The sequence below is a fragment of the Dendropsophus ebraccatus genome, chromosome 3 (genome assembly GCF_027789765.1).
Source record: "Dendropsophus ebraccatus isolate aDenEbr1 chromosome 3, aDenEbr1.pat, whole genome shotgun sequence".
Classification (NCBI taxonomy): domain Eukaryota; kingdom Metazoa; phylum Chordata; class Amphibia; order Anura; family Hylidae; genus Dendropsophus; species Dendropsophus ebraccatus.
The window spans coordinates 37,761,826-37,773,949 of NC_091456.1; the positions used below are offsets into that span (position 1 = coordinate 37,761,826).

Sequence of the window (12,124 nt, forward strand, 5' to 3'; positions counted from 1 at the left end):
TGAGCGGCATGGCTGGCCTTGGGATCCACGTCGGAAGGCATTTTTCCCCAAGTTGTGGCAAAAGGCCTGACCCAGCTGATGTGTCCCGCACCAGTCACTAACTGGGTGAGCACAGCCAGTCCATCAGCTGGATCGTGACATGTCAGCGCCGGAGATCTTGAGGCCGGTCCCCCTACCCCCCCCTACCAATTCTGGCACCGTTCTTCTTATGTTTTTCCGAGATGCCTTTTATGAAAAATTATGCCAATACGTCAGCCAGCTCATAGCTCCACACCTACTTTTGCATATTCATCTATTATAAGTGGGCACATCTCTCTTCCCTGTACATCTCCAGGCAGCTGTTTGCATGGGCCTATTTATGTCTAGATGAACGTGGATGTTTGAGCCAGCGAGCAAAAGTGTACTGAGAGGCCGAGCCGAAGAATGTCCCCAGTTCACCAGACTAATGCTACGTTTACACTGAACGATAATTGGCTCGATCGTACGATTAACGATGTCGGAGTAACGATTTTTTTTTTTCATAATGATCAGCGTTTAGACGGCACGATACATCGTAAGGAAAATTGTTTTGCGATCGCTTAAGCCTATCTCACACATTGTTTAAATCGGCAAACGACTGTTCACACGGAGCGATCTGCGAATTTTTTGCGAACGAAGAACGACGATTTGATGACATGATGAAAGATCAAAATGAACGATAACATTGTGTCCTATGAATGTTGTATTGAATAGCGGCTGCACAAAACTGACAGCACAGACATGTTAAGTGTGGCTCCGGCTGATTTGGAATGCGGGCACACCCAACTACCCCCGCATTCAAAATCAAAAGAAGTGAAGTTCATCCGGCGAGAACTTCAATGACAGTGGTCATACCGTGACACAGAACAGCTGCTGTCTTACTAAGTGTGAACTCGGCCTTAGGCTGCAGTCACACATCCTTACTTTTTGGACATGTCAAAAGTTGTAATGGGTCGGGGTTGGAGTGTTCAGACCTGTACTGATCCTTACTGACCACTCTGTCAGTGAAAGAGTCGGGCTCCATACACTTAGATTATTGGCCGGACTCATCACGTAACACAGAAGCGGGAGAGGACCGCGCTTAGCGCAGTTTTCTCCTGAACAGTATAAGTCTGAACACTCAGACCCGAACCAAAAAAACTTTAGTGACAACAGTGACACTTTAATGTCAACTTTTTAACAAATAGATAAGCAAGGCAGCCGTAACTATGGAAATCAGCCCTGAACCCCAGTGTGAACAGGACCTAATACACCCTAGTCTTTATAAAGACTCTATACACACCAGGCACAGATTATAACCCACCTCATCTGAGGGGAACACTGCAGCTAGTCCACACTTTTATTGTTGCACAGTATATACCAGCTAAGCGGCGTCCAGACCACAACACACTGTATAACGCAGGCTCCTATGCTTCACCTATTACTACACAGCCCCGTACAGATAACGTCCCCCGCTTTCATGCCCGCACCCCAGCAGCGTTACCCTTTCATTGTATGCGGCATTGGAGGCCTTCACTTGAACTCTGGCACAGACAGGGAAAACACGTCAGCTGACCGGCCAAGAGGCGGGGCAAGCAGGCACGACACCGGTCACACTATGCTCTGCCGAGGGCGGGGCTGCGGCGGTGTTGGAGGATGCGTGACGTAATCACCAAAACTGTGAGAGCCGAGAGCCTTCTGATTGGTCAGGATAAAGGCGGGAAGTGAGTCACCAGGAGACTGTAAATACAAGTGTAGGCGGAATCCTCCTCACGTACAGGTGTGTAACATACACGGGCGTCCCTCATAAAAACTAGTCGTCTTTCACAATAGATATAAATATATAACACGCCATCATTGTCATCACTGTAATTGGCTCCTGTGCCCAGCTCAACTATTTGTGAGGAAACCCCACACAAACACACAGAGAGTATACACAATCCATAGAGCTGTGATGTTAACCTAGAGCAGTGTCAGTGGTGCTAACCACCGAGCCACTCTGAGACTCCTCTTAGGTGTCTTATGGTAGTTTTACACGGAGCGATAATTCGCCCAATTGCACGATTAACGATTTTGAATGAACGATTTTTTTTTTATAACGATCATCGTTTGGATGGAACGATACATCGTACTGAAAAATAGTTATGCAATCGTTTTGCAAACGCTTAAGCCTATCTCACACATAGGTGAAATCGTTGAAAGACTGTTTACACAGAACGATCTTGCAACGACGATTTGAGAACATGTTGAAAGATCAAAATGAACGATTTCTCGCTCGTCGCTTGATCGTTCGCTGCGTTTACATGTACGATTATCGTTCGAATTCGATCGTTATCGTGCAAATTCGAACGATAAATTGTTCCGTGTAAAACCGCCATAAGAATACAAATGCCCCACCCCCCATTTTCCTATTAAAAAAAAATTATAGTAAAAAAAATACACATATTTGGTATAGCTGGTGAAGTTTCTAAAAGTTTTTAAATATAACATTATTAATCCACTTTGTCACGTTTTTTTTTTTTTTCTGTTTTTGTTTTGTTTTTTCAATTTTGCCTTAATTTTTTATGGTGAAGTGAAAAAAGTAACTGGAAAGTACAATTAGTCCAGCTAAAAAGTCCTCATGTGAATCTGTAGATAGAAAAATAAGAGTTCTGTTTTTTAAGAGGAGAAGGGCAGAGGAAAACATAAAAATTAATTATTGCTTACCTCTCCCCGTGCCTATGATGTGCCATCCAACAGGCTCCGGGACCCCTGCTTGAAGGCATTTTCCACCGAGTTGGTCCTGAAGCCTGTCAGATAGTACATCACAGGCATGGGGACAGGTAATCACTGACTGGCTGAGTGAGCTGTCCATCAAACGGGTCCTGATGTTGACTTTGCAGGAGATCCCAGAGCGGCGATCCAGCGCAGGAGAGGCACGGGGAGAGATGAGTCCGGATACTTTGCTTTATACCGGAGAAAAACGAGTTTAATAACCCTGGCGCGTGACAGGCAGAGGTGGGAAGGTAGTCATCTGGGTGGCTCCCCACCCGTGTCTAGTCACTGCTTTCTGCCTGTCAGCGGGCTCGGAGGGGATGATTGACAGGCAGAGAGGACCGTTACCGGCCTCTCTGACTTTCAATCATCCCGCCGAGCACGCTGACAGGCAGAGAGCGGTGACTAGACACGGACGGGGAGCTGCCCTGATGACTACCTCCCTGTCATGCACCCGGGTTACTAAAACTCATTTTTCTCCAGTATAAAGCTCCTGCAGCAGCAAAGGCAGGTATGTGCCGCAGCTTCTGTAGGAGCTGTATACAGCTCCTACAATCAATCCTACAATCAATTGGGCTGATTGGTTCCCTTTAATATGACTGTAATCATATTGTCATATTATCAGTAGTGATCTGCGAACCTGCTGACCTGAATGCTCTGCATTTGACCCGCAGCATCTGGAGAAATTAGATGCAGACGTAGGGCTGCCAGGAAAACATGTTTTCCTGGAATCCCTGGGACTGCTTCCAACTTCTCCAGCCCCAGGGAGTCAAATGCCATTAGTTTATCAGTAGTTATCAGTGTGAATAGAGCGGGCCGACCGGATGACACTGTGGGACGGGGCAGTGCTCATAACAGTGCTCCTGGCGGAAGATTCGCCGACTAAAAGCCCTATTCCACAGAGCGATTATCGGCCGTTACAGCCGATAATCGTCCCGTGGAATAGGAGGCAACGATCAGTTGACATCGTTCATGTCGGCTGATCGTTGAAGTTGTTTGTCTTTCAACATGTTGAAAGACAAACGACTTATATAGCAGTGATCTGCTGCCGCTGCTCTGTGCAATAGGAGCGGCGGCAGCAGACCGCTGCTATATCCTATGGGCTGCCCGGACAATCAGTGATCACCGCGTGTAATAGCGGCAGCAGCGAGCAGGGAACGAGGAACAAATGAGCGCTGACAGCGCTCGTTTGCTCCTTTATGTCGGCCCGTGGAATAGGGCCTTAAGGGCCCTATTACACGGGACAATTATCGTGCGAAAAATAGTTATATCGTTTGAATTTAACCGATAATTGTTCTGTGTAATTGCAGGCAACGATCAAAAAATTGTTCCTATGTCATTGATCGTTGATTTAGGTCTGAACCTAAACTTATCATTAATCGTTCGCTAATCGCTCGCTGTAACTCCACATTTGTTCGCTCGAGTTCCGCATTTGTTCACTAATCGTTCAGTGTAATTCCACATTGTTTATTGTTTTGCTGGGATTAGAAGGAATAAACGATCATAGTAACGATCGCAATCACGATCGTATTAACCATCGTAACTAATGACCATCTTTATTTGTAATATGGTGAACGATTTCGGGTTAACGATAAACAATCTCGTTTGTGATCGTTTATCGTTAGTCGTTAATCGTTAAAAATCGTTCCGTGTAATAGGACCCTAAAGGCCAGTTTACATGGAGTAAAATCTGCGGAATTCCACACACTCCCATAGGGAAATAGTGTCACATTGAGGCAGGCGCGATTCTACACAGGAGAGTACCACTGCGGAATTCTACCGATTTTACTCCATGTGAACTGGCCCTAACAGGGCAGGACCAGGCCCGAGGAGGAAGACAAGACACATATCTTCCTCCTCAGCATCTAGGTGCTATAAGGTGCTATCAGTAGGTTAGATTCATCTAACCTTTAATGACATTTTAGAGTTGTTGTTTGTTTTTTTTTACAAAGAAATAGTTACTGCAGCAACCAAAATTTACTACTATCAATTAAGTACATTTTGTCACGAGAAAACAGTCTCAAAATCACTTGGATAAGTTAACACCATTAGCACATAAAATGAAAGATTCTAGAAAAATATGGTTTGGTTCTTAAAGGGGAACTCCACAAAAGAAAAGTTATATAGATGTGCCTATACAATGTATTACCATATCTGTACAGTTCTACCATACTGGTAGCTGATAGAAATCCGGGAAGTGAAAAAAATGGCCTCTGTGCCAATCCACATTGTCTCCTGCTCCCGCTGCTCTCCCACATTAGGAGACAAATCTTCCATGCCTCTGTCTCACATTGTGTGTGTTTGCTGAGCACAGGCTGATGATGCAGACAGGGGGCAGGGTGTGATGTCACAGGAGGCTTGGCTGGATCCCCCAATCCCCTGAGTGATTCACCATCTCTGACTGGCCAGAAGCAGGTGCAGCAAGGACTATGGACTGTGTTGAACAGCTGAGGGAAAGCATTGCATTCTGGAACCAGTACTGCATTCTGGGAACTGCTCAACCAGGAAGTACAGATTCACAATACAGAACAAGAACCCCCCAAACAAATGGATTTTTGGTAATAGATACTGGGATAGATAGGTAAGTTATGCGTTATGCTTCTGCAGAAGTTTCATTTTTTTTTAACCTCTACCTGGAGTTCCACTTTAACACCAAAATTGGCAGCAGATTTATCGGATAATGTTGATACAAAATTACACTCTTTATTACTTGGTTATATCTACAATGCTACTTGCTTAGGTGCTATAGCGATCGATGCTGTGCAGGTGCAGTGCTGCAGCTGGGCCTTTGTTCCAGACTAGCGTGTCATTGCACCTGCACCGTTTAGGATTGCTTCTGCGCATGTGCAGATAACCAGCATTGTACAGCAGAGATATGGGCTGGAGGCAGTAGTAAAAACCAGGGGTGGAGAAGAAGAACCTAGAGGCTCATAGCAGGCCTAGGGCATGAATGTTGTAAGCCCCCCCCCCCCCAACTGACACCGCTAAATTATTTTTTACCCCTAAAGACGGCACAACAAGGATTTTGAAAAATGGGTTAAAGGGGTAGTGCGGGGGCAAGCAATTATTCACTAAATAACACACATTACAAAATTATACAACTTTGTAATGTATGTTATGTTAGTGAATGGCCCCCTTCCCTGTGTTTCCCCCACCCACGCTAGACCCAGAAGTGTAGTGCTCTATACTCACCTGATTCGTGTCGACCCCCGTCCGCCATCTTGTGACAATGATGTCATCTTCGAGTCATTAGCTGCTCAGTCGCGAGGGCGGCCGGAACAAGGGACAGTCGGAGCAGTTCGGCCGGCTGCCCGAAGATGACATCATTGTTACAAGATGGCGGACGGGGGTCGACTCAAATCAGGTAAGTATAGAGCACTACACTTCCGGGGTGGGGGGGGAACACGGGGAAGGGGGCCATTCACTAACATAACATACATTACAAAGTTGTATAACTTTGTAATGTGTGTTATTTAGTGAATAATTGCTTACCGCCGCACTACCCCTTTAAGACTTTAGTTAATCTAACGAACAATACCAGTGGTTACAGTGGGTACAGATTCGCTTTAATATGCTTCTTGGATTTTCTTTGTAATGACCTTTGGCCATTTTGCTATCTTTTTGCTCCATTGCCTTCTTCCAAAATGATAGATGACAGAAGCAGCAGCCTCTTCATTTCTAGTTGTACCCTCCATGTATTAGGGCTAAGCCCTTCCCTTTCCAAGCTGGTGATCTCAAAAACATGTGATTTCTACATCCTCAGAACTACCAGAATTAATGTCATTCTAACTACCATGATAAATTATTTAATTAAATTTATTTTATTTTTTAAATCAACTGGTAACAGAAAGTGATTTTTAAATTACTTCTATTTAAAAATTGCAAGTCTTCCAGTACTTAGCAGCTGCTGTGTGTCCTGCAGGAAGTGGTGTATTCTTTCCAGTCACAGTGCACTCTGCTGCCACCTTTGTTCGTGACAGGAACTGTGCAAAGCAGTATAGGTTTTCTATGGAAATTTGCTACTGATCAGTTCCTGTCACGGACAGAGGTGGGAGCAGATAGCACAGTGACTGAAAAGAATACACCACTTCCTGCAGGACATACAGCAGATGAAATCACCCAAACTATTAAATTATCACATTCCTGATCTTGCACGGTAAAGAGTGCAAGCGCCAAAAAATGCCAGAGTGCTAAAATTCGGATTTTTGCTCACATCAAATCTGGAAAAATTGTAATAAAAAGTGATCAAAAATTCAAATATACACAAGCAAGGTACTGATAGAAAGTACAGATCTTGTTGCAAGAAATGATACCTCAAATAGCCCAATAGACCAAAAAAATAACAATGTTATAAGGATGGTAATGGAGCAATTTTAATCACATTTAGTTTTTAAAAAGGTTTAAATTTTTTAAAAGTAGTCATATAAAATACAAAACCCCCGAAATAAAAATTGTTGGTTTTTTTTTAATTTCACTGTGCAAATATTTTTTTTTCTCCAGTTTTGCAGCATATTTTGTGGAAAAATTAAGTCTGTCATTGCAAAGTACAATTGGTTTCACAAAAAATAAGGGCTCATGTGGGTCTGTTGGTGAAACAATGCAAGAACTCTGGCCTTTTAGGGCCCGTTCACACTACGGAATCGGCTCCAAAATTCTGCTTGGAACCCCTGCCCACGAACTCGACGCAGAATCCCGCCTGCTATGTCTTTCAATGTCAATTCATGTCAATGAGAATGGAAGTGCAGAAGGCCTCCCATTGAAAGAGATAGAAGGCGGGATTTGGGATTCTGTAGTGCGAATGGGCCCTTAAAGGACAACTCCCACAAAAATTTTTTTTTGCTCATTTAACACACATTACAAAGTTATATAACTTTGTAATGTGGTTAAATACCCGGCCTGGCCCCCTTCCCCCACTTTCGGACCCCCGACCCCCCACCCCGGAAGTTAAGGAATGTATACATTACCTATTACGATCGTCACGGTCCTCTTCTCCGGGGCGGCATCTGGTGACGACGACGTCAGAGCCGAGGGGCGGTCCGGGTCTTCTTCCTCCTCGGCGTCTTCATGCAAAGTGAATGGGGATGAAAAGGTTGCTGGTGCACATGCGCACCAGCAGCCTTTTCATTGGCTGGAGCGCATCACATGGCTTCCAGCTTGCTCAGCCCTGATTGGCTGAGCTTGCTGGAAGCCATGTGATGCGCTCCAGCCAATGAAAAGGCTGCCGGTGCGCAAGCGCACTGGCAGCCTTTTCCATCCCCTGGACCCGGAAGTTGGAGACATCGCTGGATGGCGGAAGGCGGCGACGGAGAGGCGGACGGCGGGCGAATCGAGTGGCGATCGTCACCGGAGAGATGGTGAGTATGGTGTCTGTGTGTGTCTGTGTTTTTTTTTTTTTTTGGGGTCCCGCGGGAGTTGTCCTTTAAACACAAAGAGGGAAATGCAAAAGTTCAAAAATGAAAAATGGCTCTGTCATTAAGGGGTTAAATAGCAGTAATTTACTAATCTGATAACTTTTTTTGGTACCAGTCGATTTGAAAAAAATAATTTTTGTTGAAGTTTCCCTTTAAAGTTATTGTCCAAGATATGAGCTGATACACCATCTTCAAAAATCTTATTTGTCCTATAGTGTATGGATTTTAGGGTTTATTGCTGCTGTCTTCCACCAGTTTAGAATGTTGTACCTAGTATTATACTAATATATATTCCCCTAAAACTAAAATACATGAATGTATGAGGAATGTGTATATTGTAGCAGTGTGTAACACAGGCACTGTACATGGGAGATACATTTAGGAAATTAACAAACTACAGTCACTTGAATATGATGAGATTAAGGGAAGATAAGCTGAGTTTAGTGTTCCTTTGTAACTACTGGCATATGAAGTGAATAACATTATCTCATGACAATGGCATCTGTAAAGGGGTGGGATATAAAAAGAATCAAGTGAACACTCAGTTCCTAAAGTTAATTTGTTGGAAGCAGGAAAATTGGACAAGTGATTTTTCAGTTTTTTTGGATAGCCTGAATGTGCATGTGCTTTGCTTACCCTGGGGAATAGGCCATCCAGATACATTATGAGAGGAAGGGAAGCCAGTGGAGAAAGAGGGAAACCTTGGGTTCTGGCTTTCATGTGAATGTTACTGTCACACATGTCAATGTCAATCAGTTCAAGTTCTTGACATTACCTCCAAATATACCTGTATGTCAATTGGACTGACTATCTGTGGGATGTGAGGAACAGGTACAAGCCTATGAGGCCCTAACAACAATGAGGCTCACAATTTACTAAACTTAAAGTGTCACTGTCGTCATGAAAATTTATGACATGTCAGAGAGACATGTAAAAAGTTTTGATCGGTCCGAGTCTAAGTGTTTAGCACCTGACCGATCATGAGAACAAGTGGGGAGAGGACCGTGCTGCCGTGTGGTCCACTTCCGCTCTGTGTGAGTTAAAAAATTTAGGCTCATAGACTAACATTATGAGTCCAACTCATCACATGACACAGAACCAGGAGAGGGCCACGTTGAGCAGGGCCTTCCCCTGGCTTGTTCTGACAATCGGTCACGGTCTGAACACTCAGACCTAAACCGATTAAATCTTTTGACATGTCTCTCCACATATTAAGGCTATGTTCACACTGCGTATATGTCTGGCCGCATATTTTCGCGGTCGGACATATACGCAGTAAACTCCGGCCGGGGATTTACGCTACTTGCGGCCCGCTACGTACGGAGCGCGAACTTACGCCCAAAGTCTACTTACTCTTCCCGAGCGCCGTACGTAGCCATCTGACAGCGGTCTTTTACTTGGAAATCTTCGCCTAGCCCCGGACACCCCACAGAACCTTTTGGATCGACACAAAAAGATGGCAAAATGAAGAAATCACCACTACGTACGGGACCGCATGTTACGCTACGGGCATAAGTTACGGCATTTTCGCCCTCAAACAATGGTCTGGTTCTTTTTTTTACGGAGTTGCGTACGATCCTCGCGTAAGTTCTTACGTAGTGTGAACTGTGCAGCCGTATATCGTATACTTTCCATTGTACGCAAACTACGTAAGTCTCCGGCCGCTTATTCACGGAACGCGCTACGTCCGGAGACTTACGTAGTGTGAACATAGCCCCCATAAGTTTCTCATAACGACAATGACACTACACATATTGTAGCTCTAACACCTTCTCCTGCCAGTGATTTTTGGCATATTTGTAACACCTCACCTTCTAACAGCCATATTGTTTTTACACAGCAAATGTAAGTATAATGCTTGAAAAAGCGCTATATCTTCTTCTTCTCCTTCTCCTCCTCCTCCGTTAGGGAACATCTACAGCTCTGGCCAATTCCTGTCATGGACAGAGGTGGCAGCAGAGAGCACTGTGTCCAACTGGAAAAAAATACAGGACTTCCTGCAGGACAGCTGATAAGTACTGGTAGACTTGAGATTTTTAAATAGAAGTAAACTAGAAATTAGGGATGGTCCGAACCTGCCGAGGTTGGGGTTCGTACGAACCTGAACTCTTGGTAATGATTCCCGCTGTCTGCCCGCTCTGTGGAGAGGGTGGATACAGCGGGAGGACCGCCTGGAAAACTGGGATACAGCTATAGCCATAGGCTGTATCCCAGTTTTCCAGGCGGTCCTCCCGCTGTATCCACCCTCTCCACGGAGCGGGCAGACAGCGGGAATCATTGCAGAGAGTTCAGGTTCATACGAACCCCAACCTCGGCAGGTTCGGACCATCCCTACTAGAAATCTATATACGTTTCTATAACCAGCTGATTCAAAGGAAAATTTATTTCTCCAGACTACCCCTTTAAAATATTGCACAGCACTAACCAGCCAATGAGAGCAAACATGCAAGTAGCTGAAATGTAGCAGTCAACAGAAACTCGCAGATCCTTCACTAAGTGTCTGACAACATCCACACAGTCACATGTCCCTGTCTTAAAGGGCCGGTACCAAATTAGCTCTTAACCCTTTCAGGACCAAGGCACATTTTATGAATATGACCTGTGTCACTTTATGTTACGCCTGGAGTAGTGGATCCACTGGACCGTCACCAGCGATGGCACTAACCTCACCAGGGAGCGGAGTCTAAGGGGCCGCTGGTTTTCACCAGAGCCCGCCGCAAGGCGGGATGGACTTGCTGCGGCAGGCGACCCCCAGGTCGCTACCCCTGGCTTGGTTGCTAGTGACGGCAGGCGATGCGTGGCAGGAGCAGTAGGCAGGAGATAGTGCAGGCTGAGGATAGTATACGTGCTTGCAGGTGGCGGACAGGACTCAGGAACAAAGGGAAGGCAGCGGGCAAGGACTAGGGACTAGGACTGAAGACAGGAACAAGGGACAAGGACTAAGGTCAAGGACAACAGGGAGCTGGGCCAAACGCTATGGGAAGCATATAGAGGCTCCAACACAAAGGGCAGGGCACGCTGGGATTTATAGGGAATGATTGGGTGCAACTACCAATTAGGGACGGACTGGCCCTTTAAATCCGAGACAGCTGGCGCGCGCGCGCCCTAGGAGGCGGGGACGCGCGTGCCGGCCGGCACAGACGGAGACCGGAGCGGGACGAGGTAAGGCGCCCCCCGGGACGAACAGACCGCAGCGCCGGGTCCCTGCACAAGGACCCCGGCAGCTGCGTGGGACAGAGGGAGGTTGCGGCGGCGGCCCGGAGCACGGGACGCCGCCGCGGCCATGACACTTTATTCATCATTAACTTGGGAATGCTTTTATTAATCCTTCTGATTCCAAGATTGTTTTTTTGTTACATATCCTACTTTATGTTAGTGGTAAATTTGAGTTGATAGCTTTAGAATTTTTTTGTGAAAAAACTCCAAAATGTTGTTAAAAATGTAAAAAAAGCGCATTCTCTACATTTGAAAGTCTCTGCCAATAAGGAAAATAGTAATACTACATTCATTATTTATTAATTCATTAAAAGCATTTGGTGAACATGCGTTTACTTATTTGGGATCTTAGAGGCTGTAAATGTTTAGTAGCAATTTTCAAAATGTTCGTGAAAATTTCAAACTCAGAAATTCTTTAGGCACCAGTTCAGTTTTGGAGTATATTTTAGAGGCCTGTATACTAAAACCCCCCACAATTCAACCCATTTTGAGATATTCACTCTTTCAAGTATTTAAATTTACATTCATTCAGTTATTTAACCCTTTCTGCATTTCACAGGAATTACTGCAAAGTAAGAGTGAAAAGTTAAAATTTGCATTTTCTTTCCAGAGATTCCAATGTAATCCTATGTGTTTTTTACAAAACCAATTACCGTTACTGATCCACCAAAGCCAGCAATTGCCGATGCTGGACCCCCTTTGGGCAGTTACACTAAACTGTCAGCTATCAGCTGAAAGTTTAGTTG

At 45.0% G+C, this 12,124-nt stretch overlaps 1 protein-coding gene and 1 long non-coding RNA gene across 5 annotated transcripts in view; one reads left to right on the forward strand and one right to left on the reverse strand.

The window, feature by feature from the left end:
* Positions 1-1,644, reverse strand: part of LOC138785469 (acyl-CoA dehydrogenase family member 11-like) — a 70,356-nt gene extending 68,712 nt beyond the window's left edge. For 2 of the 3 annotated variants that reach the window (XM_069961467.1, XM_069961466.1), the window contains exon 1: positions 1,502-1,643. In XM_069961467.1, the coding sequence (XP_069817568.1) occupies positions 1,502-1,521 (20 nt within the window). In that variant the 5' untranslated portion in view covers positions 1,522-1,643. Of the gene's footprint in view, positions 1-1,501 lie in introns of all 3 variants that reach the window. The other variant, XM_069961468.1, reaches the window with a different exon arrangement.
* The window catches only part of LOC138785473 (uncharacterized), a 33,278-nt gene continuing 22,770 nt past the window's right edge, over positions 1,617-12,124 (forward strand). The window contains exon 1 of one of the 2 annotated variants that reach the window (XR_011362110.1): positions 1,617-1,777. This is a non-coding gene — a long non-coding RNA (uncharacterized lncRNA). The remainder of the gene's footprint in view (positions 1,778-12,124) is intronic. The other variant, XR_011362109.1, reaches the window with a different exon arrangement.